The sequence below is a fragment of the Pyrgilauda ruficollis genome, unplaced genomic scaffold (assembly GCF_017590135.1).
Source record: "Pyrgilauda ruficollis isolate IOZ18807 unplaced genomic scaffold, ASM1759013v1 scaffold33, whole genome shotgun sequence".
Classification (NCBI taxonomy): domain Eukaryota; kingdom Metazoa; phylum Chordata; class Aves; order Passeriformes; family Passeridae; genus Pyrgilauda; species Pyrgilauda ruficollis.
This window is the reverse complement of record NW_024524711.1, coordinates 4,878,491-4,905,438: the sequence shown is the minus strand read 5'-3', so window position 1 is coordinate 4,905,438 and position 26,948 is coordinate 4,878,491. Positions and strand designations below refer to the sequence as shown.

General features: G+C 37.2%; 1 protein-coding gene across 1 annotated transcript in view; it reads right to left on the bottom strand.

Annotated features, from left to right (window-relative positions):
- Window positions 1-654: 654 nt before the first annotated feature.
- The window catches only part of FBXL13 (F-box and leucine rich repeat protein 13), a 62,270-nt gene continuing 35,976 nt past the window's right edge, over window positions 655-26,948 (bottom strand). Inside the window, 8 exon segments of the mRNA XM_041474587.1 lie at window positions 655-1,987; window positions 9,708-9,868; window positions 13,412-13,556; window positions 18,457-18,499; window positions 22,798-22,859; window positions 25,710-25,871; window positions 26,028-26,149; window positions 26,767-26,858. Coding sequence (XP_041330521.1) covers window positions 1,834-1,987; window positions 9,708-9,868; window positions 13,412-13,556; window positions 18,457-18,499; window positions 22,798-22,859; window positions 25,710-25,871; window positions 26,028-26,149; window positions 26,767-26,858 — 941 coding nt within the window. The 3' untranslated portion in view covers window positions 655-1,833.

Sequence of the window (26,948 nt, the reverse complement as noted above, 5' to 3'; positions counted from 1 at the left end):
AAGCCTTTCCATGCATCTCTATGGCACCTTGTAAAAGGAGTAGTGAAATTTGTGTTTTAAGCTGAAATGTCAGAATTCCTGCCAGCTGAGGGGATGGTGAGGAGCAGGAGAGAATTCAGACTGTCAGCTCAGACTTTAAGTTTTGTATATATGTGTGTGTTCTTTAGCTCATAATGGTACATTATGAAATTAACTTCTTTGCCACAGGATTCGCCAGGAGATATAATTGCCCCTGGCTAATGGACTTCAAGAGTCAAGGGCAGCATATCTGCTATAATTCAGGGTGGTTAAAAATTCCACCTCCTGTTTATTGTTGTGTGTACTGCTTGTTGGGATGAGGTGGGCACTGATGCATATGACAAATTATATGTATTTTTAATATAAACACTAATATATAAACCATTTATAATAGTATTACTAAAGGTATTACAATATTATTCGATATGAGTTATTATACTTTTAAAAGTTACAAAATTAATAAATTATAATGGTTTTGTATATCCAGAAAAATATTTGAAACTAATGATTTCTATGCCCTGCTGCAGCCACAGTGAAAAAAGCACCTCAAAATTCACACCACATGAAAACAGTCTAGTAGGTATTTCACAAGATTGAATCCATTTAATGATCCCACTATTCACCTGAAGTACAAAGCCTGTCAGCCTCTGAGATTAAGTTTGTGTTTTTTAAGACTGCTGCATCAGCAAAAATTTAAGGGAGAACATAGTAAGGAAACATGTTATTTGTTCCATATTCAAAAGAAAGGAAACTCAGACTTTGAATTCATCCATTTTCTAAATCTAGCAGGAACTAAACATCAAACTTGTTAGTTACTTGCTTAAAGAAGTTTAAATCAGCCAGCAGAAAAATTGTGCTACCACTAAAGCTACTGATTATATTCATTCCAAGCTAAAACATGTTGAGATCAGCTAGGATGTTAATATAAAGGTCAAGAATGAGTTGAAGAAGGGCAAACCCTTCCTTATGAGTTTCCCCAAAGGCATTGAACAATGTCTTGTTCTGCTCTAATGAGGTGAAACTGTATTTTTCTCTAGACAAGGGAAGATAAGTAGGTTATCAGCAATTAGAATTTGAATGGCAAATCCCTTGTGTGCGCATATATCTTTTTTTGTCCATTTGATGAGAAGGCATTCTTGTAACTGGAACAGATTTATACTCTTAACACTTTTTTCATCTGTGCTCCCTTTAATTTGGTTCTGCTCTCTCAGCTGCCAGCCAGCCCCCAGTCCAGACCTGCAGACACGAACATCAGCTTGTTTAGAGAGGTGGACTCAGCCCAAGAGGCTTTTATGAGAATGTGGGCTCTGGGTGCACAAGTGACTGTTGGGAAGTGGAGAACTGTGCTTAAATGTATGGGTGTAGTTGTGTATTAAAGAATCTGTAGGCACTGCCTACTCACTGCTCTCAACACCTCAAGACGACTGTACTTGATGAGTACCAGCCACATCAAGTGTGAAATTCTCTGGGGAGTCAGTGTTTATGTCCTGGAGTGGACCTTCATGACAAACAAATCTTTCAACACATGCAGATTTATTCAGTGCTTACTCTGCACGGGACTACAAAAACTTTCATTATTGAAAGATGAAGACAGCTTGAATCAACATCTGAGAGTTAGCAGTGCTGTCTGAGGGCAGCTGTCTTGCTTGAAGGCATTCATACTCCTGTGAGAAAGATTTGCTATGCTTCCTTGCTAATGCAACAAATAGCCTTTTATTAAAGTGATTAGTTTTAAGAAAAAATAACACAGTGGTCTTTTCATGCTCTGGAGAAAAACCCTTGAACTGTAGAGATGCTGCACAATTTCTTCATTTTTCATTTTGAAGAGTTTGTTTTTTCAGGCTCTGATCTGTGTTTTTTGGTGAAGGTGATTATGTTGCCATCCCAGCCATATCCAAGCCAGGAAGGCTGGTCAGCATCGTTATGTTCCTGTTTCTCCAGTTCAGCTGTGTATTTCAAGACAGCTTGTCTGCAACGAGAGTTTAAAAATAATAGTGACAAAATTTTTCAGAGGTTGTTTTTTACAAGGAACACTAAAAAGTTCCTTGTTGTAACTAAAGCTATCAATATTATAAGGGTGTTGAGGAAAGTAAACCAGAAGATAATTGGTTAGGTTATAGAGACACAGAATTAATTGTGTTGGAAGAGGTCTCTGGAGAGTGTTTCAACCTGATGTTGCTTTAAATGTATCCAACTATTCCAGGTGAGTCATGGCTTTGCCAGATGAGTTCTGAATATCTTTAGGGATGAAGGTTGCACAGTGTCTGGGATCTTCTTCAAGAGTTTGGCCAGCTTTCTGGTTAAAAAATTAAAGTTTCCTTGTAATCAGAATTTTATATGTGCCACTTGTCCTATCAGTACCCCTTTGACAATGGTCTGGCTCTGTCTTGTCTTCTGTATGCTCTGATCAGAGTTAGAGACAGCAGTAAGGTCTCCTCCATCTCGAATCTTCTCTTGGGACTTAGCAAAGCAATTCTCTCAAGGCTCTTCACACATCACATGCTCCAGCACTTTAATGGTCTTGGTGGGCTTCATCCACACTTGCTCTAGTGTGCCAGCATCTGCCTGAACACACATCTGAGAGGGTGATGCCACTGAAATAATAACACTCTCTTTGGAAGAAAACATAAAACCAAACAAGATAAATAAACCAACTACATCCAAAGGTATTACAGCATCTCCAGGGTGTTTTCTCATTGCTCTGTAGGAGGGCTATACTAACTGTGCATTTCCCTCTGTTTTTCTATTTGAACCAGTGTCTGTGGCACCTCCAAGTATTTTTACCCTTTCCTCATTCACCTGCTTGCTTTTTGGCCAGCCTCTCTACTGCAGGTATCTTTTGTCACCCACTTCTTTTAACATGTATTATTTCAGAAATTGAATTGACTACACAATGGACAGTGCCACAGGAGCCTTATGGTTACCTGAATTTACTGGCACTGGTCCTCGACCTGCAGCAAGGCTGTTCTGCAGTTTCTGTGAGAGCTGAACCAGAAGGAAGTTGTCTGTGATGCCCAAACCTACCCATGACCCCTCAGATCCCCCTCAACATTTTGTGGCCACTGCCCTTTTGCAGAATTAGAACACCAAACTAATAAACTAGATCAAAATTGGAGAAAATCAGGCCTCCTGAGTGAAACACTCTAAAATAAGAAGTGCAACTCTCCCTTCTTTTTCAGCAGCGTCAATCCAGCAATTTTCATTACCTTCCCAAGCTGAGGAAATGGAACCCACCACTTGCAGTCCTGTGAATGTCTCTTTCTTTCCATGCCTTGTGTGACCTGGCTGCCAGCCCAGTCCCACTGAGCAGAGCACCCTCCTGCCAGCTCTGCTCTCCAGAAACCCCCCTGTGCTGAGCAGGCTCCAGGGCTCCTGGGGAAGAGCCAACTCTGCAGCTGCCATCCTCTCTAGGAGATTCAACCTGATCTGGTGTGTCACAGCTGCAGCAAGGCAGGCTTTCTCCCTACTGGCCAACTCCTAAGCTCTGGAAAAATATGATATACAGCATCCAGACAATACTGGAAAAAAATCCAAATTGAAGTGCTCTGTTATCTGCCAATAATGCTGCTACAGTGTTTTTTGTGTTTGTTTCCCAAAGTGGAAATGCTGGAGATGGTTACAAGGGGCAGATGTGCCCAGCTGTAATGCTTGCACCACTAGAGCAGGAAAGGGGAAGTGGGCAGGAGTGGAAAAGGGACAGAATTAGTGAAGCAAGAAGGGCTTGTTTTCAACCACTGCAGGATATTTTTTTTATAAAATGTCCAACACTGACACACTCTATGAACCACAGGAACACAAGGCTGCATCTGTTTTTATATTAGGGAGGCCTGTGCCATTGAGGAATGTGTGCACAATTTATATGAGCTATAAGTTCTGACCTATAAAAAATCAACTCATCCAAGTCCAAATTCCTGTTTTTCATGGAAACTGCAATGTATAGCGGCTGTCTGAAACATGTATGAGGGGAGCTGTTACTACTTTTTTGGAAACTTATGGTGTCCCATGCCTGGAGCTACAGTTGTGTGGTTGGCCAGAAACAGCCATTCATTAATCATCAACACATGGTAAAAATATTGTTTATTTAAGATATACTGTACTATGATAGAGCCTGATTATTTTATTTATTTATTTATTTACTGTCTTAAATGAGCCAATTGATGAATAAAAGTATTTCAGCCAATAATTACAGTTATCTTTGGCAAACCAACTATCTCTTGGTATAAGTCAGACAAAAGTACTGGCCCAAACACAGGGCTTGAGCAGCACTGGAATACCTAATTGAATCCTTACCCAAAGTTTGAATCCATTTTACTGAGAGGGGGTAACTGGGAAATACAGTTCTGGAACATGGTCTGAATCCTGAGCCATTCCAAAATTCAACAGTTCTTCTGAATCACAGAATGTGCAGAATTGGAAGGAACCCACCAGGATCATCAAGTCCAACTCACAGCACCATTCCCAAGAGTCACACCATTTGCCCAAGAGCATTATCCAAACGCTTCTTGAACTGTCAGGCTGGTGCTGTGACCACTGCCCTGGGGAGCCTGTTCCTGTTTGACCTGGTCCATCATAATAAAAAGCAGAGATTTTGAAAAAAAACTTATTGAGCTGAGGGTACAGAAACCAATCAACAGTAAAAAGCAATGGAAAATAAAAACTCAAACATGGGAGAAATGTTTATAGTGCAAATACAGGAGAAATTAAGCAAGTAGAGGCAGGGAGCTAATGGGAAAGGCAGGAAGCATTCTGCAGGCATGCTCCAGGTTACAAAATGTGGTAAGTCTACATAGGATCTGAAGTATTCTGAGGTCCATGTCAGCTGCAGTAGTTTTATAATTTTATGGCATCCAGTTCATCTGCACTCAGTGGCTGAAACATGGCACTCCAGGAGCCTCTGTGTCACTTCCAAAAAGAATTAGAGTCAGTGAGAAGAGAGTACTGTATTTTTGTTGCTTGTTAAACAGAAGACTTAGGGGTAATTGTTGTTCGTCTTTTACCAAATCATGTGCAGGGGGCCTTCGTTTCCAATTTCATGTTTGTTGGATTTTTCCTGCCCTGAGACCTGAATATTTGGATAACATCTAAGAAATTTTGGTTTTTTAGGAAAAAAGAGTTCTTTCAATCTCCTTTCTAACCAACAGCAGCCATTAGAAAGCACAACAACAAAAAAACCAAACAAAAAGTCTTCTCCAAATGTAAAATGTATTGTAACTATTAAGACCTAATGTAATTTTTGTTTAAAAGACAAAAATTGTAAGAGGATTTGTTGATGAGTTTCTTGTTAATAGCATAGTCATGAGTTTAGCAGAAATGTAACCAGTTTAATGTTAGTGCAGACAAGAAAGGAGGAAGCATCTAATTTTGAATCATTTAAGAAGATATTTTCGGGGAACTAGACTGTTACAGATGAGATGTAGTTTGGGGAAATTACAAGACTAGCTGGCTTCTCTGTCAATGGCATGTTTCCTTTCTCATTTTGCATGTAGAAATATTAACACAGAATGTTTTACAGGGAAGAGAAGCATTTCTCTAAAGATGCCAGTGTGTTATTTCCTGTAGGAGTAGTCTTAAGGAAATCAAACTGACACAACCTTTTCCTACATTTTAGAAAGCAGTGAGTTAGGCTGTTTTTTCTCTAGCAGAAGAAATCAATTGTACCAGCACTATATACTTCCATGTTAGATTATCCATGATTCTTTCTGCCATTTAAAAACTGGATTAACTGAAAGGTCATTAGCCTCTGGATACAGAAATATGCAGCAGGATACCAAGCCACAGACCTTTTTTTCTTCCTAACATTTATTAAACCTGGAAGCAGGGCAGAATGTTGGCAAATATAATCTCAAAATCTACTTGATACTGGAAAGAATGAACAATTGAAAGCCTATAACTGTTTCCTATGAAGCTGCATTGGACTGAAACTTGAAGAACTTTGTGGCTCCACATGTTTTCTATTTTAATCTATCAAAACAGTAAAAATTTAAAAAAAAATCAAAAATAATGTGCACAATACAAGAGATATGACTCAATACTTGCAAGGTTTAGTATATTAAGAAATGTCTGCTAGGACTGGTTAGTATTTAACAATAAATAATGGGGAATTCCTTTGGAACAATGAAGTAATATTTTATGCCACAGATATTTTAAGGCAACTTTAAACTAAAAACATATTGCTTCTATTGCTTATTTAGAACCTAAGCCACTAGCATATTTAATTTTGCAGATGAATGTGATTTTTACCTAGATTGCCTCTTCCATCTCCTTAAACAGGGAATGAAATTTCTCTACAATGTAGGTTTCACACCCTCAGAACATAAATTACTCCTGAAACCCGCCTTTACCTTCTGTGAAAATCTAAGAACCTGAATGTGGTTTTAAGAGTTAATCTGAAAACAGAGAATTAGGGCCCATTTTTAGTTTTTCTGACAATCTTTTGCTTGTCATTCATTACTAAAAACTTACAGGTTGTGAAAGAAACACAGTTTTACAGAAATAGGTGACAGCGAAATACTGCCATTGCTTTTGATGTAGTTGAAAAGCTACTGCAGGATAACTAACTCTAGAATCATGCCATATTTTACTGTGCTTTTCATGTAGTTATTGGCAGAAGATAAAATTTTTATCATCGTTGCCTTATTGACCTTGAACTGCAATTAAAAAAAAAAAAGATTTTCCTCAACTGGGAGACATGCAGGATGCAGAATCTATCAGAATCTCACTGTGAACTCACTTTTATCTTCTAAATATCATTCCCAGTATATTCTGTGGCCTGGCAAAATCTAGGGTGAGATGTCTTTGAACCTGTTGGAAGGAGCAAACAAAAAATGTTCAAGACTGCATTATTCTGTATCAATAATCAATCCACCTAGTAGGTTTTGTCCCAGACTCAGATGGTGCAGGATGGGAGTTCCCTGTCACTGAATATGTGGTGTGAAGGGTTAGAGACTGTGGCTGGCAAGGAAAAAAAAACATCCACTGTCCAGAAAATGAGACTCAAGAAAATAAAGTTGGCAAAGTTTACCTAGTTCTAAACATCACAAAAAGGGCAAAGATAACACAGGGTGGAGACGTGTGCCTCATGGTTGCCTTTTTGTTTTGCAAAGATGTGTAACTCTCCAGGGTTATCTTTAGAGTAAAAATAACTGGTTGGGAAATTCCTTGGCTGGGTTTAGAAGAGTTTAATCAAGACCTTTGGAGAACCCATTGCACATGGGACTCTTAGGCAGAGGCAAAATCCTGGGTCATCCCAGGCCAGGATAATGCAAATGGGTTTCTGAGAAGTCATGTCAGCTCCTTGATGATGGCTCACCCAGCACAAACTGGAATTTGCACAAATTTCTGTTCCCATTACATCTCACTTCTACAGGAAGATGGATTGGCAAGCAGAATCAGACACACTGTTGCTGCTCTAAACAGATATATGAAGTCACAGAATAAACAAGTCAACAACAGTAATCTGAGGATAAAAGAAAATCCCTTGAGGCTTAATATGAGAAAAACTGTAAATCAAAAATTATGAAGAGATTAAATGAATCTGATTTTTTTCAATTACTACTGTTGTATACCAATCCTTCAAAGCACTTTCTATATCTAACAAGTGTTTAATTAGAAGTAGAGATTTTAAGGAGGAAGTTCTGAGATGACATTGAGAAAAATACATCTGAGAGAAGTGAAGAAAATAAGACCAATGATGGCAGAATTGTTTGTGGTAAGGCAGGGAAATAGTAGAGGAGGATTTGGAAAGTGTGAAGCACACGGGAAATACCTTTTGAGTTATTAAGTATGTGTACTGTGGTCTCTCAAGCAGCTATTAAACCCTGGAATGGCTTAGCAGGAAGTACAGTACTTCCAGAGGACCTGTTACAGTACAGTTAGAGCTCTCCTAGTATAGGCTGTCTCATAGGATGGTATTATATATTTCTTACTCTCATAAAGTTTTATTAATTTATATACTCAGATATATCAACCATGTCTAAACTTCAGTTCCTTTCCAATTTCAGGCCCTGTGGCATGTCTGGCTACTGTGCTGTTCTGTGTGTACAGGGCCTGATGTGTAATACTCTTAACCCCCATGGAAGGGTGGTGGGCATTGAATCCACATCTTTTGAGACTCACAGGTGAAAACTCAGTTCTCCCAGTTTTTAAGAAGGGTAAGAAGGAAGGCTGTGGCAATTACAGGCCTTCCAGTCTCACTTCAGTGCCTGGTAAAATTATAGAGAAGGTTATTCTGAGAGTAACTGAGAAATATTTGAGAGACAATGCAGTCACTGGGCACAGCCAGCATAGGTTCACGGTGGGGGGAAGTCCTGCTTAACCAACTTTATTTCCTCTAATGACAAGGTCACCTACCTAGCTGACCAGAGGAGGCCAGTAGATATGGCGGGTTTGGATTTAGCAGAGCTTTTGATACTGTCTCCAAAAGTATCCTGGATAAACTGTCCAGAACTCAGCTGGGCAAGTCCATAAGTGAGCAACTGGCTCACAGGTTGGGCTCAAAGTGTTACAGTAAATGAGGTTATATCAGGTTAGTGGCCAGACACCAGTGCTCAATTTGTAATGTTTTTATAAATTATCTGGATGCAGGAATTAAATGTAAAGTGTGCCAATGATACTAAACAAGACTCCCTGCGGGGTAGAAAGGAGCTACAGAGAGATCATGACAGACTGAAGAGCTGGGCAGTTGCCAGCTGCATGAAACTGAACAAGAGCAAATACTCAATTCTTCACCTGGGATGGGGTAAACTTGATTATACATATGCACTGGGGGATGAAAGGCTGGAAAAAAGCCCTGCAGAAAGGGATCTATGGAAAGTTGAAAATGAGCCAGCAGAGCCCTGGCAGCCAGGAGGGCCACCCGTGTCCTGGTGACATGAGGCACAGCATGGCCAGCTGGGCAAGGGAGGGGATTGTCCTGCTCTGCTCTGCTCTGCACTGGGGTGGCCTCATCTCGAGTGCTGAGGGCAGTGTTGGGCACCACAATGTAAGAAAGACATTAAACTATTAGAGACCATCCAGAAAAAGGTGACCAAGATGGTGAAATGTCTTGAGCACAAGAATTACAAGCAGCAGTTTATGTCACTTGGTTTGTTCAGCTTGGAGAAGGGAAGGCTGAGGGGGAAGGGCTGACCAATGATAAGGCACAATCTCTGTCAGGGGAAGTTCAGACTGAACTTTAAGAGAAGGTTCTTAGAGGTTGGTCAGTAAAAACCAGCCTGGGAAAGTGGTCACAGCACCATAGCTTGACTCGCTCGCTGTAACCTGCTGTGTTGTGGGCACAGGCACAAATCTACTGCCATGTACTGACACTCAGTCACTGGGAACCAGGATCCCACAGACCCTTGGAGAGAGCTCAAGTACACAGTGAGATGGCTGAGAGCATTAAGCCCAGCCTGGTTTTCCCATGTGTCCTTGAGGTAGTGTCCTTTGTCAGCAGAAACATCCCTAAGAGGACATTGTCTGCCATGAAGAGACAGAGTCTGTATCTCTGTTCACTTCTGGCTGACACTGGAATATGCAGATAACCCTGCCAGACCACAGGAGTCCCAAGGCATCAATAGGGACTCCCCCTAGATAAAGAAGTAGATGGGTCAAGCCAGATACCTAGCATGGCACCATGATGCCAGTGAAGAAAAGAACCTCATGCTTTGAGATTAACAACCTCCTCTGAAGTAAGTCTAGGAAATATTTTCTTGGTAATTTTTCTACAGTACAGTGTTGTGAGAATCTGGAGTTGCTCACAGCCTTTCAAGATATTTTGGGTATTGTCAGTAAGATGAATACAACCTGAGATGTCCAAGAAGGGGAGATAATGGCAGGCTGCAGCTGAGTATTGGATACATGTATCAATAATCTGTAAATGAAGCAACAAGTCATGCAGAATTTAAAAGATTATTGAATAGATTTAAAAAAATGCCCAGAGAACAACTTTGTATCTGATTGGTAGGAAAAATGTTTTAAAATTGAAGTAAGGTTTCTGGCACAGCAGAATTCTGAATCTCTGCAAGAGGCTCCACAGAAACTGTCACTTTCTAATATTAGATATTAGTTAACTGCGATTGCAGTCTGGTTTTAAATATTGTGGGGTTTTTTTCACCTACTGAGAATGGTTTAACTTTCTCACCCATATATGTGCATGTAGCAGATACAAGCCTTTAGTATTTGTGCTACTGCATTGCTCTCTCTGAATTATGAGGATGCACTTGTATCACATTTTAAACTCAGTTCTCTGTTACAAATGAGTGTCTCACACCAAGACTTTTTGAATGTGTGGTTGGTTTTTTTAGCTCTGCAGCACAACTCCTTAGTTTCACCTCGCAAGTCCATTTTTCAGGAGCTGATACTCATTGCCCTTAATGCTGGAAGTTGATTTGAGAAAAACATAACACACAGTCTTCAAGGTACATAAGCAGCCATGCAAGCTAATAATTGCTCCACTGACCTCAACGGGAACAGTCAAGAATACATTATGCACATACTTTAATTACTTTGTTCATTCAGGACCAAAAATCTAGAGGGAACATAGTAAAAACCTGTTGAAGACATTTGATTAAAATCACTGGAGCGAGGTGGTAGAAAGAGAGATGAGAATTTCACTTGTACTAAACAGCCAATCTCATGAGAATCTATAAGGGACAAGATAAATATAAAGCTGGGGCCTGGGGTTGTGGAACAAAAAGTTCCTATCACACTATCTCATTATAGTCCTCATGGTATATAGAGGAATGTACATGTGCTTTGCTTATTCCAGATCTATTTATATGCTCAATATTAAGATCTGCAATAGATTAATAAATAAGTAAAAATATTTTAAGTAGATTCATATTCTTCTTTTTAAAAAAGTTGCTGACTCTGAAGTCAGTCATAACTGGTATCAGATGCATTTAGAAAAATCTACATTTGTCATATGCTGGATCCTATTCCCTTTAGAGGACTAAATGACAGAATTCATTATTCATTCTATTGTATCTTCAGAACTTAGCTATTTAAAAGGCCAATTCATTTAACCAGTGATTTATTTTCAGTTCTTGCTGTATTTTTTCGTGTGTAGAATATTTCCTACAACAATTTCATTTTTTTTTCCTATGAAATAAGAATTACCCTTGAAACAGGCTCATTCCCTGAATAAGGCTGAATATTTTATACAATCAACATTTGAAAAATTACTTATACCTGCCCTAGGCATACAGAACCATGACATGGAGACTCACAGCACCTCCAATGAAGTCACTGGAGTTTGTTGAAAGACAATTGATTTGATTCAGAATATAGGATTAAAGTTATAAACTCTTCTAATTTTAGAGTAACATGCAAAGCACATTCAAAATATCCTTAGTGTACATCTATTTCTATATTAATCTAATATTTTAATATTATATGTAATATTTCTATATTAATTTTAAAATTATTTTTCTTAAAAATAAAATACCTGAAGTTGCAGGACACATTAACACATATCCTTTGGAACAGGTTCATTCCAACTTTAATTGCCTGACCATTTTTAAACAGTTTCTGAGTGGAAAATATTTCTTTACTTAGCAGCTGGATACCCTCAATTTATACTACAGGTTGCCAAAGGATTTGTAAGACCCATTAGCTTTAACATCCACAGGTGTACCCATCTCATTTTATGGAGCTGCAAGCTGGATTCAAGTCAAACAAAGACTTGTAAACTTATGGGTAGGTTTATGTGGAAGAGTCTCAATGTTCTTTTCTGAAAATAGTAGGGTATTAGCATTTAACAGATTGGCTTTATAAGTGTTTAAAAAAAGATACCATCTAGGAACAAAGTGTTGGAAGGGGATTACTGGGTCACTGAGTTGACTCATTTTTCCCATTTGCAGGAACTGCAAAATATGACCCAGTCCATTCCTTACCAAGAGCCATACTACCACCCATCTCTCAGTTGCCAGCCTAAATGTATTTACTGACATTTTATGGTGTTTGTTTTGTTTTGTTTTCCTGTGTTGGTATGTCATGTTGGGCAGACAGGACTGATGGCAGCACACATACTTCAAGTGCTTTGGGAAGACCTCTGTGCACAACTTCTATTACCACTGTCATCGTGGAAAAATAGCTCTATCTAAACCCAAAGGAAAGGTTAGGACCCATGTATATAATAATTGTGGTGTGCAGTAGGTGTCTGTAAGATATAAACCAAGGGCTAGTGTAAGACAGAGAGTGGCCTCCCAGATCTGAAACACAGCCAGTGAGCTTTGGCCTAGAGGCTGAGAAACTTATGTACGTTTGGAAGGCAAACAACTTGATCAGAGAACATCTAAATTTAGGGCTAGCTAATTAGTTGGCCAAATAATCTCAAATTAGTTGTGCACGGGCTGTGTTCAGCCACTGCAGGGAATGAGGGGATGTGTGTAGGACTGGAAGAATAGTCAGGAGTTATGGAGATGGGTGTTGGTGAGGAGGAAAGCAGGGACAAGTGATGGCTGCAGACATTGTGGAAGGAAACAGGACATGGGCATTTCAATGGGGAAAAATGAGGAAAAACTGGTTCATTAAGTGGCTTTTCCCATGAAATTTAAACAAAAAATGAAAACAGCATTTTAAAAATTGTGTTTGTATGCTTATTTTCAAAATGAAGCAAGTTTTTGGTGTTTTTTTTTTTTTCTGTTAAAAATATTAAAACTGCATAAGTAATTAAATTAACAAAAGCCAGAGCTAATAAGTCAGAATGTACAGGGAAGGGATATAGGCTTTAGTAACAACATAATTTCGAAAAGGAATCTACATTCATATGCAGCAAGAAGATAATTGAGATGCCAGGCTTTAGTAAAAAAGAAATTATACAGAAAATACAAGAAGCAAAAATGCTTTAATAGCACTTCATGGTAAAGTGGAAGTAAGTTTCACTACAGATGAATCTTAATCTAAATAATTTAATTTCAACCCTGAGTGCTTCAGCATTTAAACACCTCTTTTATTTCATAGTAGCTACAGCCTTGCCATGTAAAGACACAGGTATTAAGTTCTAATGCCCCAGTTTATGCTTTACCTGGGTTCAGAAAAAGCACTGGGAAAAAAAACCAAAACATGAAAATATAAAAACTAATTTAAACAAAGCCACAACCCTTTCAAAGCACCAGATCCTGGGAGAATATTTGCAGGACATGATATATAATGTGAAAGCTCTTCTCGCTTTACCCTTGTATAGACATCAACCACTGGAGAGAAAAACTTTTACCTGATACAGTGTGGACACCTTTATACTGTACCAGCAAAAATTAGAAGAATGCCAAATACTCCCAAGAGGCAAGTCTCAAATCTTAAAACTCACAGAAAAGCAGCTGAATGATGCCAGCAGGTCAAATTTCTGGATAAAATAGTAAGTAATTCTTTGCAATAGCAATCCCAGAACTGTCACCCTATTTCTTGTGCATACCTTTGGGCAACCTCCTCTGTTGACAGATGTCAGTGTGTGGCAGTGAAATGCCATTGTTTTCACAGCTTCATCTGTCAGCTGAGGGCAGGAAGAGATGTGGCAGTGTTCCAGGTATTCTGTGCTCTTGCAGAACTCAATTACAATGCTTGTACATCAATCCTTTGATCCACTTCAGACACTTCAGTTCTCTAGGTACCCTTCATTAGTAGTGAAGTCATTCTGCCATTGACTGGGAATGTAACTAGCAAAAGAAGAAATGCATTAAGGGGCTATTTTTAATTGTTTATATATTATACTGTGGGTTTATTAGACTAACATTTATGTAAGTTCCTATGTATATATTAAAACATGTTGAATTTGGTTTCTTTAAATTGAACAAAACCCAGAACATAAAATGTTGTGCTTAGAGAACCAGGCCCAAATAAATTCATTCTACTGCTCTCTGCAAATGCCCAGTTTTGTGCATAACACCTTTTTCCTTTTCTTTTTATTCTCTTTTAAATGAACAGAAAACTGTATCTGTATAAACGACTTTTTTTTTTTTTTTTTTAAGGGCATGGGTAAGAACCTCAGGACTGTCACTCAAGAGTTCTGGGCTCTGATTTGCTCTGTGGAGCTCAGGCCAGTTAACTGTGATACTGGTTGACTACAATTTCTATCCTAGTTTTTAGAGTGAATAAACATTTGCAAATACTACTGACTCCAATTCCAGCAGCTTTATAACACAAATACTAGCTTTTTCATATATTCTGTAAAGCAGATAGTCTTGGAAAATAGCAATGGAACTCCTGTGAGAGGTCACTTAGATTCTTAAAATATACTTTTCTCCTCTGCACTCTGAAACTTTTTTTACCTTTCAGCCTGGATCTTTTCCCAGCCTGAAAACCATCACTTCTAGGCTTACAAAGAGAATTTAGACCTTCTACTGAAACCTTCTCTGGAAACCTCTTGAAAAGAGATGCCCAAAATCACATTTCTTCACCTTCATGACATGAGGATCACAGGACAGCCTGCAGCTCCACCACAGCTTTAGCTTCAGTCAGAATCTCCCTCTTCTCTCATATCCAGCCTAAAATCCTGGTGAGATGCCCTAAATGTGTCACTGACCTAGGTTCCAGGCCTGCTAATCTTGGCCTAAGGCCAGAGTAATTTGCCATTTACTGGAATAGCAATTCTACCTCTACAGGGAAATCAAGGAAGTAGATACAGTATATTGAATAAAAACCACTGGTTGCATGAAGCTTTTCAAAGCTTTCAAGAATTAGTCCTGATGTAAAAAGGCTAAGCACCACACGGATAAATAAAATGTGTACACACACAGAGACACAAAAATGCATGTATTTATTATGCACTAATGTTATATATTTATCATTCTGAAAAAATTACCTCTGCAGCAATCAGACTATTGCCACTAACACACAGCTAATTTTTCCTTATGTTACATAGGAACTCTCACAATAACACAGAAAATAGATCACTAGCAAATATTACTTTTATTATGACAAAAGAGTATTTGTTTCTGTGTGATCTTCCTAAGTTTTACCTAAACAGATGCAAAGAAGCTTATCAGATCTGAATTTTTTTTTCATAGTCCATACTTTTAAGATTTTTGTCTGTATTTTCACTCTGGTTTCATTTTCTTTTTGTCTATTGATACAACTATATCAAGGCAGTTTTTCTCAGGTTTTGAGTCCTTGTTTTATTTTACAAAATATTAGTGTCAATGTTTGAACCTAGGATTGGTTAAAGTGGAAAAATCAGGATTTGTATTAATTGGCTTCTCTACCCTTCCTATTTCAGTCTTGGATTTATGAGCTGTTTTTCACCTGTAATACAGAAACATTCTACACCCAGCAACTAAACATTTTTCATCCATGTGCAAGAGAAACTGCACTTCTTTCAGAATTAGGCCTCAGATGTGATGACTTAATCACTACATTCTCAGCTAGGGTATGTAACACAAGCTGAATCCAAGATTTCAATGCCTGTTAGATATGTTTATCTTGTTTTTACTAGCATAGCTTGTCCACATACTTATTTAAAATATCCTTCAAAGTTAGTTCTGAATTTGCTCTTAACTTTAAGTCTACCCCTACATGCTTTTGCAAATAGCATTCGAATTACATTTGCAATCAAAAGAGATGGAGCTCTGTTTACTTGCTTCATCTCTGTATCCCTGGTTATATATCTATAGAGAAAATAACAGATGAGTTTGAGGATAAATTATGTTTGCAAGACATTTAGTCACTATAAAAGTCAAATGCCATATGAAGAATATGTAATTTTCTAACTTAATTGCACAATTTTAGTTCTGTATAAATAAGGCCTGAGGACACACACAAACATCAATGAAAAGGTCAAATACTAAATTGCTGTTCATCAAGTGAGCATCATCTGGGTTATGAATGAACAAGGACCCTGTTTTCAAAATATGGGATCTCATAAGTGTTTACATTCTGTTATAGTACCTGGGAACAGGCAGTGTGATTACAGTGGGATTACTCTCTGCAAATTTTCCATAAAATCATAAAAAAATCTGTTTTCCTACCTCTTGAGAAACAAAGAAACTGAAGAAAGGTAGTGAGATGTGAAATACTTCCACCAGCAAAACACATTTACAGATCTCCAGAATTTGGGGTGGAAGAATTTTCAATTTTTTTTTTTTTTTTTTTTTTTTTTTGGGAGGGGGAGGGAGGGAGGGGATGTGTTATTTGGTTTGTTTTATGTGGATTTTTTTGTTGAAAGAACAAAATACTACTTGCTAAGACCAAATGTCTTAAAATTACTGCCTTACCATTAAGAGCTTTTTGGCTACAGCCATAGCATAAGACAACATTTGAAATGGTGCTGTCACACTCAAAAGTGTATGAACAGCCTCCTTATTCAAGACAACAAGGACTTTCATTAGGACTGCAAAAGGATCTAAAGATGCTTTGTGATTTTTACAGCTTCTACACCAGGAAACTGGGCAATGTTCTGATCCTAAATGCTCTAATTTGAAGGAAAATTAAATGCTGATTTTGTAAAACTCATTTTGATAATCACAGCAGACTGTACTGTACTTCATATCAATAAAGTAAACTTTACTGGAAAAAAAGTTATCCCTTTATTCCATATGTTTAATAAGTTATCTACAATTAGACAGTGAACAGCACTGCCTAATTGTAGGCAGAGAGGAAGTATCATCCTGGAAAAACAAGCATGTGTAGATAGTGTCTGGCACCCAGATGTGGACACTGTAATGATAATGCTGGAAGAGTGCGGCTGGAGTTCAAATTTTGCAGATTCCTGAAATCTCACAAGCTGAATAGATACAAAAAATGGAACAATGAAAGAAGTTTCCAATCCTGGCTCCTTATGCAAACATAAAACTTTGCATTTTTCTCAGCAGAGGCTGTTGTCTGGTGAAAGGTACTTTCAACAGCTTTGTGAAAATCCACAGATTTCAAATTTTTGTTGACTAGAGTACTTCTATTCAAGACAATAAAATAGTTATGTGCTTAAACTAAAATGGGTTTATGCCAGAACTTTAATTTCTTACAGCAAAGACTGATGGTCTGATAGGTGTGATCTCAAGGACATAATTTGTTCTTGCATTTTTCTTTACTTAAAAGTGGCACCACTTTAATGTACTTGCTAATGAAATACTAAAGAATATAATAAAGATTTTTTTGCTACATGACAATTAATGCTGCTATCACTTCAAAGTTAATTTATAATAATTTTATATTACTAAAGTGATGTGAAATCTCAGAAAAACTATTTTTAGAAATGAAAATCAATACATTGCAGCATTTTGTTAGCAATTACAGATCTAAGAAAAAGAGTGAAGACTTGAAAGACAAGGAATGTCATTAGGACATTACATAAAAAACTATGAAACTTTCATGTTTCCAAAAAGCAACTCTTCAAACAATTTTTATGCAGAAAGCTTAATCTATATGAAATTTTTAACTATTGTTTTTGTATGTAATATACATACAAAGGCATCAATTAGCACTAGTTTTATTAGACTGCCTGATTTATTCCCTGGTAAATGTCAGGGATCACCATCCAGGATATTGACCTCTTTCTGGAAAATTTCATCTTCTACACTAGATCTACTCACATTTATGGAAAATATGGTTGGAGCTATCATATTGGAACTCCTGGAAACAGATGCTGGCAAAACAAATACTGTGCAACACACAGACTAGGATAACCCACTCTAGGATCACCCACTCTCCAAAAATCTATTTCTCCTTCAGCGTCCAGAAATTACTGCTGTATTATCTTGGATGCGTCTTCCATTGCTATGGAGAAAGGGAAGACTTTGTCCAGCATCTCTTCTATAGAATATTGTCATTTCCATTTTGAAAACAATTTAAAAATAAACTTCTTGATCCTCTGTAACAGCTATTTTTTTTGAGTAATTTTTACTTTTTTTTTTTTTTTTTTTTTAGTTTATGTCATAAGGCCTACAGACATTTGCAGAACATAATTTATTATTATTTCACCATGGTTTCTGTGGGTAAGAAAATGATAATGACTATACCAGTTGGTAAGGGCCTTCACTTGCTAGAGACAAAAGCCACCTGAGGCTATGACATAACAAAGAATAAGTCTTCATTATTTATATTCTTATGCTGAAAGTCTCTGCCTTTCTACTGCAGACTGCAATGAATGCATTGTCTCTCTCTAACAATAACTGTGTGCTAGGGTATTTCCAACTTCTTCTGAGATTTCTGTCCTCAAACTCTTTGCAACCTTCAAGGTCAGCATCTGTAATGTATCTTTGTTCCAGAGATATACAGATGTTTCTTCCTGTTCACACTCCAAACCAAACAGATTGGCTCCAAAGTGACTCCAGTCCTTTGACAGCTCTTAAGAGGTGTCTCCCACCATCTATGCCTGAGCCATTTACTACTAAATTACTCAATTTATCCTCTAAAATGCCCAGATTTCTGCACAGATTAGCCACAGATAGACACCAGTGTCATGGATTGAACACTAGAAGACAAAAACGCAATTCTTACCATGCAGATTCATTTTGCTATTAAACATACATGTACGTCAGGACAAAGTTCAGATTCACATAGTAAAAACCTCCTGGGAAATGGGTAAGCCAATGTAGCTGTACTGTTTTTAATACCTGAGGTAATATGATGGTGAGCCAGATCTGTTTTCAGGAACTGTAGGGACATTTTTCTTTTGCAGCATAGAAAACCCCCTGTATAATGCATGCCATAAAATTCAATTTCTATACCTAACACCATTTGTGGTTAGAGCAGGTCATGGTTTACAAACTGTGATTGCCAATGTTTCTTGAGACAGTCCAAATGACAGGAATTCCATTGTAACAAAATATCCTGTAACAATATCAAGCCTGATTTTCAACATTGCTGAGTACTTTTAATTGCAGCTGATTTGCATTGGGACTCCAGGTGCTGGCACATCTGACAATGATCACAATGACTCTGTTTTAGTATTTCCTATTTTTATGTAGCATTCAGTTTCTAAGTCTCCAGATTAAATGCTGTCTTTCTCCAGTCTCCTAAACAAGCTGGAATTTGAAGCCCACTTTAATATACTTTAACTTTTTCTTTTCCCTGCCTTGGGAATGTGTAGGCTTTGTCACTTCCTTTCCTTTGGAAATCAAATGCAACTACTTCATTTACAGTGTGTAGCTGGTTATATCTATTAGACACAATGATATATTTTTCTTAACTGTTACAAGGCTATTCCTCAGTCCTAATGGCCTAATTTTCTAACAGGCCAAAAAGCAAAGCCAGACTATGGATTCAAGTCACTGCAGATTCAGAATCGCACTACAAGTGCTAAAATACTCCTCTAGATTATTGTGAAAAGTCAAAATGCCATTTCTGTTTGGGCAGGGGTTTTTTTCCCCCTATTTAGAAACTTATTATTAAAATATTAGTAAATATTTATATTGCAGCCTGGCCTTCAGGACCAGTCAGGATCTGAAGCTCATTAACACATAAGAAATTGTAACAGAACTAAGTATTTACTCATTCATAGAACCTCTACTCTGGAGTACCCAGTGATTGCAGAGCATCCCCAACTTCAAACAGCAACTACACACACCAGCAACTCATCCAGAAGAGAGAATGGGGCCTTAGATAATTACAACAGAAATTTCATGCATGACAGTGTCACAGCATATGCCACAGCACACGCTGCAGTTGAGACAGCCACGATACACAGAGTATCACCATACAATATCAGAAGGTTTCAACCCAGATAGAGGAACACTACCCCAGAAGGCTGCAAGCATCTGCCATTCTTGTTCTTTAGCCCAGCCTTTTATCCCCCCAAGTTCATGCACTGCCCCTGTGTGCCCTCTGTTCCCTTTGGAGGTTGGTCAGTGCCCCTGGGCACTCCATGGCTCATTGCTGTCAGTGCTGCTCACCTGCTTTCCACAGCTGCACCCACTGGGGATGAGGCACAGCCTCAGCCCCACTCCCAACTACCACAAACTGTACCTACATAACAGAGGAATAGTGGAGAAGCAGTTATTACACTGCATATAACTCACCCCTAATACTAAGCTTGCCTGAGCCAATGTCAGGGCTGTTTTTGTTCTTGGATGCTTTATGTAACTCAGGAGTCAACTAAGCTTATTTTATTAGTCTTTGCTATGTTTTCCTGTCTAAATCCTGCTTGATTGAAGACATTTTCTTCAAATGTCCTAACACTTTTATACCAAATTACTTTTCTAATGTCCCAGGAATATGGGTGGTCCAGGCCATATGCATCAGCAGCTTGTGTTGGAATGAGGGAAGTGGGGCAGCTGCAGGCTCTCAGACTCACCCTTGGAGCAATGCTGCCAGAACCTTGTCATGTAGACATTGGGGAGAAATCAAGACATTTTAACAAACATATGGAGAGTGTGAGAATAAAATTTGTGACTAGAACTGTTTCTTTAACTCATGGAAGCAGCTCCAGTGAGTCTGCTTTCCTAGGACAGACAGAATTTGGTTCTAAGGGCTAATGTGGTAACCATCTCTGTAATAGAAGCTCAGATCCCTTGCTATATTGTAAATAATTTTAGAGTGTTATCTAAAGTTTTTCTAATGTTATCTCTGCATTCATGGTCATATTCACCATACTCACAATTTAAAATACTATAGTCCCTATTGCAAGGAGTTTGGAGAAGCAAAGCATGAGGCAAAACAATGACGGATGGAAGGATAGCTAGAAAAAAGAGAATCTTCACAAAGATTTTAAACTATTTTTCATTCAAAGAACTCAAAATCTTTGCTCTGTCATTGCATTGTTGCTTTATTTTTTTAAAGAAATGTCTCAAATAATTTCATTTCTAAGATTCTTTTAAGTTTTCTATAATTTTAAGAAACTAATCTTGAGTACTTCAAGAATGACAAAACCAGATGTCCTTCTACTATCAAAAAATATTATTGAGACTTTAAAAGTGTGTGTTGTTTAAAAAAAATTTGAATAAAGGAAATATTTTCTGAAATGTAAAAGAATGAATGCTAAAATTAAAAAGTGAAAAAATTTATATTTAAAATGTCATTGTGTGGGATATTAATTTAATATTATCTATTTTCTGAGAGTAAGAATAATATAGTCAAAGCCCTAATGAGAAAAGTACAGAAACTTCATTATGGCACCAGTTCCTCATATGCTTGCAGTTCACTTCCTTTTCATTGCATATTTGGTTTTGCTAACGAATGGTCTTATTTAGCAAGACACTTAAGCAACATGCAACTTAAACATGACATGAATTAATTCCCTTTTTCTAGCTAGTGCTCACAAGTTTCCCTAGGCATATTTTTTCATGCAAAATGTACAACTTTCTATGCAATATCAAAATCTGAGCATATGCAGTGATTACTTTTATTCAGTTTCCAATTTTCAGTCGAGAAGTAGGCTCAAGATAAGTATAATAAACTTCTCCAAACATCAGACTTTTAATGTCTATGTTTGAAGAAGCAACAGAAGACAAAGGCACCAACACTGAGGGAAAAATTTCCATTTTGATTAAGTCAGTCATACCTGAGACACACATATATAAGAAAACATGGATCTATTGTGTCTTTTCTCCACTATGTTTCCCTTAAGTATATGTCAATCCTTATTGCAAGAAATTCTGCTCTGCTTTGAAGGGCAGAAGGATTCTTCTGTCATTTGAAAAAACAAAGGAAAATCCTCTTATGTAGTACAAATCTAAGTTGCTCCTTCTAAGTTTTAAACACTAAACAGCAAGACAGGAAAAGCAAGAGAGATCCACAGCACAGACTGCTGGAAAGCACATGAGCTTTTGATTTTTCTCTTTATTTAACACAGCATATGGGTGCTGATTACTGTAAATGAAATACTGTACTCTCTGTTGCATTTTCAAACCAATACTTGGCCTAAGTTGACAGAGATCACAGTATGACTTCCTCTATATGCTAATAAAATGTATAATATAAAGCCAAAGCATACAAATAATAGCTTGTTACAAAGCAGACTGATAGGTATCCTTTTATCAAGTAAAATTTTAAGACTAACAAATGTATTTAATATTTAATGTATTTATTTTATATGTGCATGAATTTTACATGCTTAAATACAGCAGACAGCTAAAATCATAGGTTTTTTCCTACTATAGCTCTCAGAAATTACAAAAATTAAAATGCTCAATTTATCTGTCTTGTGGGAGAGAGAAAACTGCAAGCCTTAGCAATGCAGTGTAAGCACAAAAGCTTGGTTTGTTGCCAAGGTCATGGGTTGTGCTATGTGAAAACTAGAGTAAGAAGAAACACAGCATTTTAAAAGGCTAGCTGTGGCAAGCAAAGAGAAAGAAAACATTTTTGTTGTAATATTGTGGGACTAAATTCAAGGCAGCATACATTGCATTCAGATATAATTTTGTGATATTTTAAATGAGCACATTAAGTGAAGTCTTCTTGGATTCCCTAACCCTCTTTACTTAGCTTAAGTTTTTTATTACTTTCTGATCTCCGTAAAAGATACAGGCATTGTAATTTTTTTTTTTCACGTTCTGACTTTTTTTTTTTTTTTTTTTCCTTTTTTTTTTTTTTTTTTTTTTTTTTTTTTTTTTTTGCACAAACTTTGTGTTACAGCCAAATAATGAAGCTCTTAGTCAGAACTGTGTCTGGACAGTGACTGACTGAATAGTCTCTATGGAAAGTTTTCTTGACAGGGATTCTCTTAGATTTCTGTGTTCAGTGCAAAGTTTTGTCCCAAAAGTAAAAGTAACAGCTTTCACAAGGCAGAACCTGCTTAACATGACTCCCCTCAGTGTTTTGGGTTTTTTTGCTTTCCATAGCATTTTTGCTTTCAGTTTGACATACTGGAGACACCTTGTTAGTAATTCTTTTGTTGGCAATTGTTTTCTAGACCACAATGGAGAGCAGTGCCTCTGTTGCAGCTAACACTCAGCTCTCCTAGCTTAGCTCCTGAAGAACCTTGTACAAAGGGCCTTACACTTACACTCCATCACTGACCCTAAAAGAGAAATGTAGGCAATATTTATGATCACTACGTTTCCTAAGTACAAGTCAATATGCAATTTGCATTCAGTAGCCAACATTGAAGATAAGCAAAAAATAATGATGGTATTTTTAAACTAGACTTTTAAACCCCCAAAAGAGTCAGAATAACTAATTGCTTAATTAGAAAAATGCTGCTGAAAAACTGAGCTGTCTGGAAAAAGTCTGTTGGAGATAATGAGAATTTCCATTAGTTCCAGCACTCAGAAATGATTGCCACTCCAAATGACAGAGCTTGGGAAACAAATCTAGAAAGAATCAGAACCTGTTTAAACATTTCATTTGTACTAATGTATTTCTTTAATTTAAGGAACTGAAATAATTTTAAGAAAAAATTATCTTCTAGCACAGAAGCAGCAAAAGTCACCTGCAGCATTTGTGTGCAATAGCAGTTCTTTACCCTGCATGAAGAGTTAACCTGAGTCCTTCCTCAGAGTGTTTCACTTAATCAATTGCATATCTTGTGCATAGCTAACTTATAACATACACAGAGGTTATAAAAATGAAGTAGATAGAAAAGCTTTCAGCCAAATGCAGAGATTTGTAGACCTGACTACAGGTCTTTCAAAACTGCAAATGTTTCAATACAGTTCAGATCTCTGGTATGTTTAATATTACTGTACAATTAGCTTTTCAATGCATTCCCAGAATTTCTTTTGTGTTCCCTGATGAATAAAAACTTAATCGCAGAATTATGTAGGATAGAATCATATTTTGGCTTGTAGAGTTTGTTGCAGCACAAAGAATCACTCCAAATCCCAAAGTCCCAGCACTACTAATGAGCTGATAACCTGAACAGGGCCTCATTGTGAGACCACAAGCTACAGTAGAAGCTAGAATTCATAAAGTCACCCTGCAATAATTCAACCACTGTGACAGTTTGGGTGTTATTTCACAGTGCAGTTGGTTTTCATTCAAGAGGACAGATAAATTTAAGAAATGCAACTTCAGAATAACCAACTTTCATTAAGTCCATAAGGAATTCTGAGTCTGGCAACAAAGTCAACTGAATTTAAAAGGTTAATATTCTGTAACCACACTGAGCTTGAGAGCTGAAATGGCCACATTGTAACTTTTTAAATAACCAAGATATGAACACAGCTGATCAACAATGTGATAGCACAGGCCATACATTGCTTTATCATACATGAGGACAAGAATGCCATCATCCCTAAACTGGAATAACGTGCCAGGGAGACGAGCCACTACATTGCCTGTGTCCATTTTTAGACATATTTTTACTCACATCTCTTAATTCTAAAAGTCATGATCTATTAATTTTCTTTCTTCAGTTTTCCCATGTAGTCATTTCCAATAATTTTAGGAATTCTGATTCGGTAGATTTGAAATCCCCATTCTCCATCCCCCTGTGCCACTGAGTGTAGGAGACAGAGAATTCAAGGGTGAAGCCCAGGAAGTAGGAAGGGGTGGGGTGAAGGTGTTTTAAGATTGCTTTTATTTTTCATTACCCTACTCTGATTTGATTGGCAGTAAATTCATTTTTTCCTCCAGGTCAAGTCAGGTTTGCCTGTGACAGTAACAAGTGACTGATCTCTCCCTGTCCTTACCTTGACCCAGAAACTCTTCACTGTATTTTCTTTGTCCTGTCCACTGAAGTGGTAGAGCAGCTTTGGTGGGTACCTGGAGCCCAGGCTCAACCCACCAACGAGTTTAAATGTGTTAAAATCTGTAACTTTGCTAATGCTGAAACATTTGAAAGTGTCTGGAAAAGCAGTAAAATAAGAGTGGATTTCTACAATACCCTTACTAGTGCTTAAAAAATTTTGTTAGGATAATCCAGCCATTCTTTTGCAGTAGAAGCAGTAGACACGTGCAAGCAGACTCACAGCCCATGATTTGGCTGACAGTCTGGAAAACCCAGCCTGCTAAATACTAAACCAGAAAATGTAGGCAGCTGTCCCACCTGCCCAGCTAAACTACCAACAGGATAATGTGGTATTGTTCCAGCACTTTTCAGTGCTCCTACAGGCAATATTATCAGATTTTTATAGGCCAACAGGGACAAAAAAAGCTTTTATTACACTTTAAAGCAGAATCCCTATAAGTTCTCATGGTGTCAGAAACTTTAGGATCAACAGCAATTCCAACTTCTTTGTGTTATTGTATCGGTCTTTTAATTTTGAAATGTTTGTAAGCTTTTCCTTCCCTGTTCTCTCTCACCCTTGACTCTATCACTGTACCACAAAACAGGGATCAAGTGCAGCTTTGGAACTCCTTCCATTTGTCTTTGTTTCTACTGATACATGATGTACCATAAGAGGAAAACAAGTCTTTACAGAAAATATATTCTTCCTCTATATACATTACCAAATTTTCTTGATAATTGTAAAAAATGGTCAATTTTATTTATTTCTTAGTATTATACAGTAATAAAATATTACTTCAATATTCACAAAATTAAATAATATCTAAGTTTCAAGAGAATTGTGACAATGGAATTGTCTTTGGTTATCATATTCTTCATAGCCACATTCCAGCACTATAATATGCCATGGCTATTGAGTGACACTACATCAACAGTTAATTTTTTTTTTTTTTTTGCTTGAACTGGAGTAACAATGAATGGATTTTTGAAAACATGATACAGGAACAAAAACTATATGTATAAAATATTTTTCAAAATATTAAGATATCTGTACTTCGATTCTAAGAATTTCTTTTTAAAACTGAAAGATGTGTTAACAGGACTTATTAAAAGTAAAATTAACTTTAGTACAATCCTTTTGCAATGGTTACAGAAATCTGATGTGATCTAGTACCTTGTGCAGTCTGCCATATTCAGTACATGGATATGCTTCAATGGTGAAATCATCTTAACACCAGCCTCTGTAATCTACTGGCAATCAGCCACATGAATGTGCCTGATGTACAGACAGCGTTTACTCATCAGCTTGAAACCTAAATCAGTGTTTTGTTCATTCCTTGTTGAAATATTTATTAAAGATGCAAGTTACACATCTGACATACATTAAGAGCATGATCCAAATACCCACTGCAATCAGCTGAAAGATTTATTTCAAATTATCTGAATGAATTGTAAAAAATACATAATCCTAATAATTTTTTGATCATTGTACTAACCTTCAGTGCTGACCTTCAAAAGTCTACATTCTGCAAGGGCTTTAAAAGTTGTGTGAGAAAGTTTTGGAGAGTCAAGAAAGATAACAGACATTACCTGTTGACATTTTTCAACAACAGCCTTTGAAGAAAAAAGGTGAAATAAACCATTCATATGCTTATGTTGTCATGTAGAAAAAAAGATCAACAAATATTCTCCATGTAATACTAAAAAGTTACAATTTCAAACAAATAGTTATAATCCATGTAACAGTAGCTTCCAGAGAGTGAGGGGCACATAAACCATTGAAATTCTCCATATGGTTATTATGTTTGGGATCACAAGGAAAAGAAGCAAGTACCTGGAGACATGAAGTATGGCAGACACCAGAGACAGTGATATAGTGAACAATCACTTTTGCAGAAGCCTGGAAGCTCTTTTTTGATGGGTAAAATCAGTAGCAGAATGCTGTTCCCATATATTATAGTTGCTTTACCACTGAAAGAAATGAAATGCCCTCATTTATAAACTGGAAGCCCATAATTCAAACATACCAATGAAAAAAGAAGACAAGACAATTGAAGTTTTCTGACAATGAATGCAAGTGAGCAAGATTTATAAGATTAATTAGACAATAGTTGTAAAAAAATCTTTTACTTAGAACTTCTCCTCTTGAATTGATTCTTACTTCTTGAAGTCATTTGAGAGGATAGCTCAGTTCCAACATCATAAAGTACAGTTCCTTTTCAGTTTCTAACTTAAATACATCTGTCTGTAAGAGTTAACATTTTGCTGATTAGCAAATCTTGACTCCAGTTTCAGCCATTGGCAGTATTTTTGAAGACATCAGCTCAAATTTACACAAGAAATTAAATGTTTATGTCTTAGTGAGCCTAACAAAAACAATAGAGGAAAAGCTTGAGATCTTCTCAATGCTTTA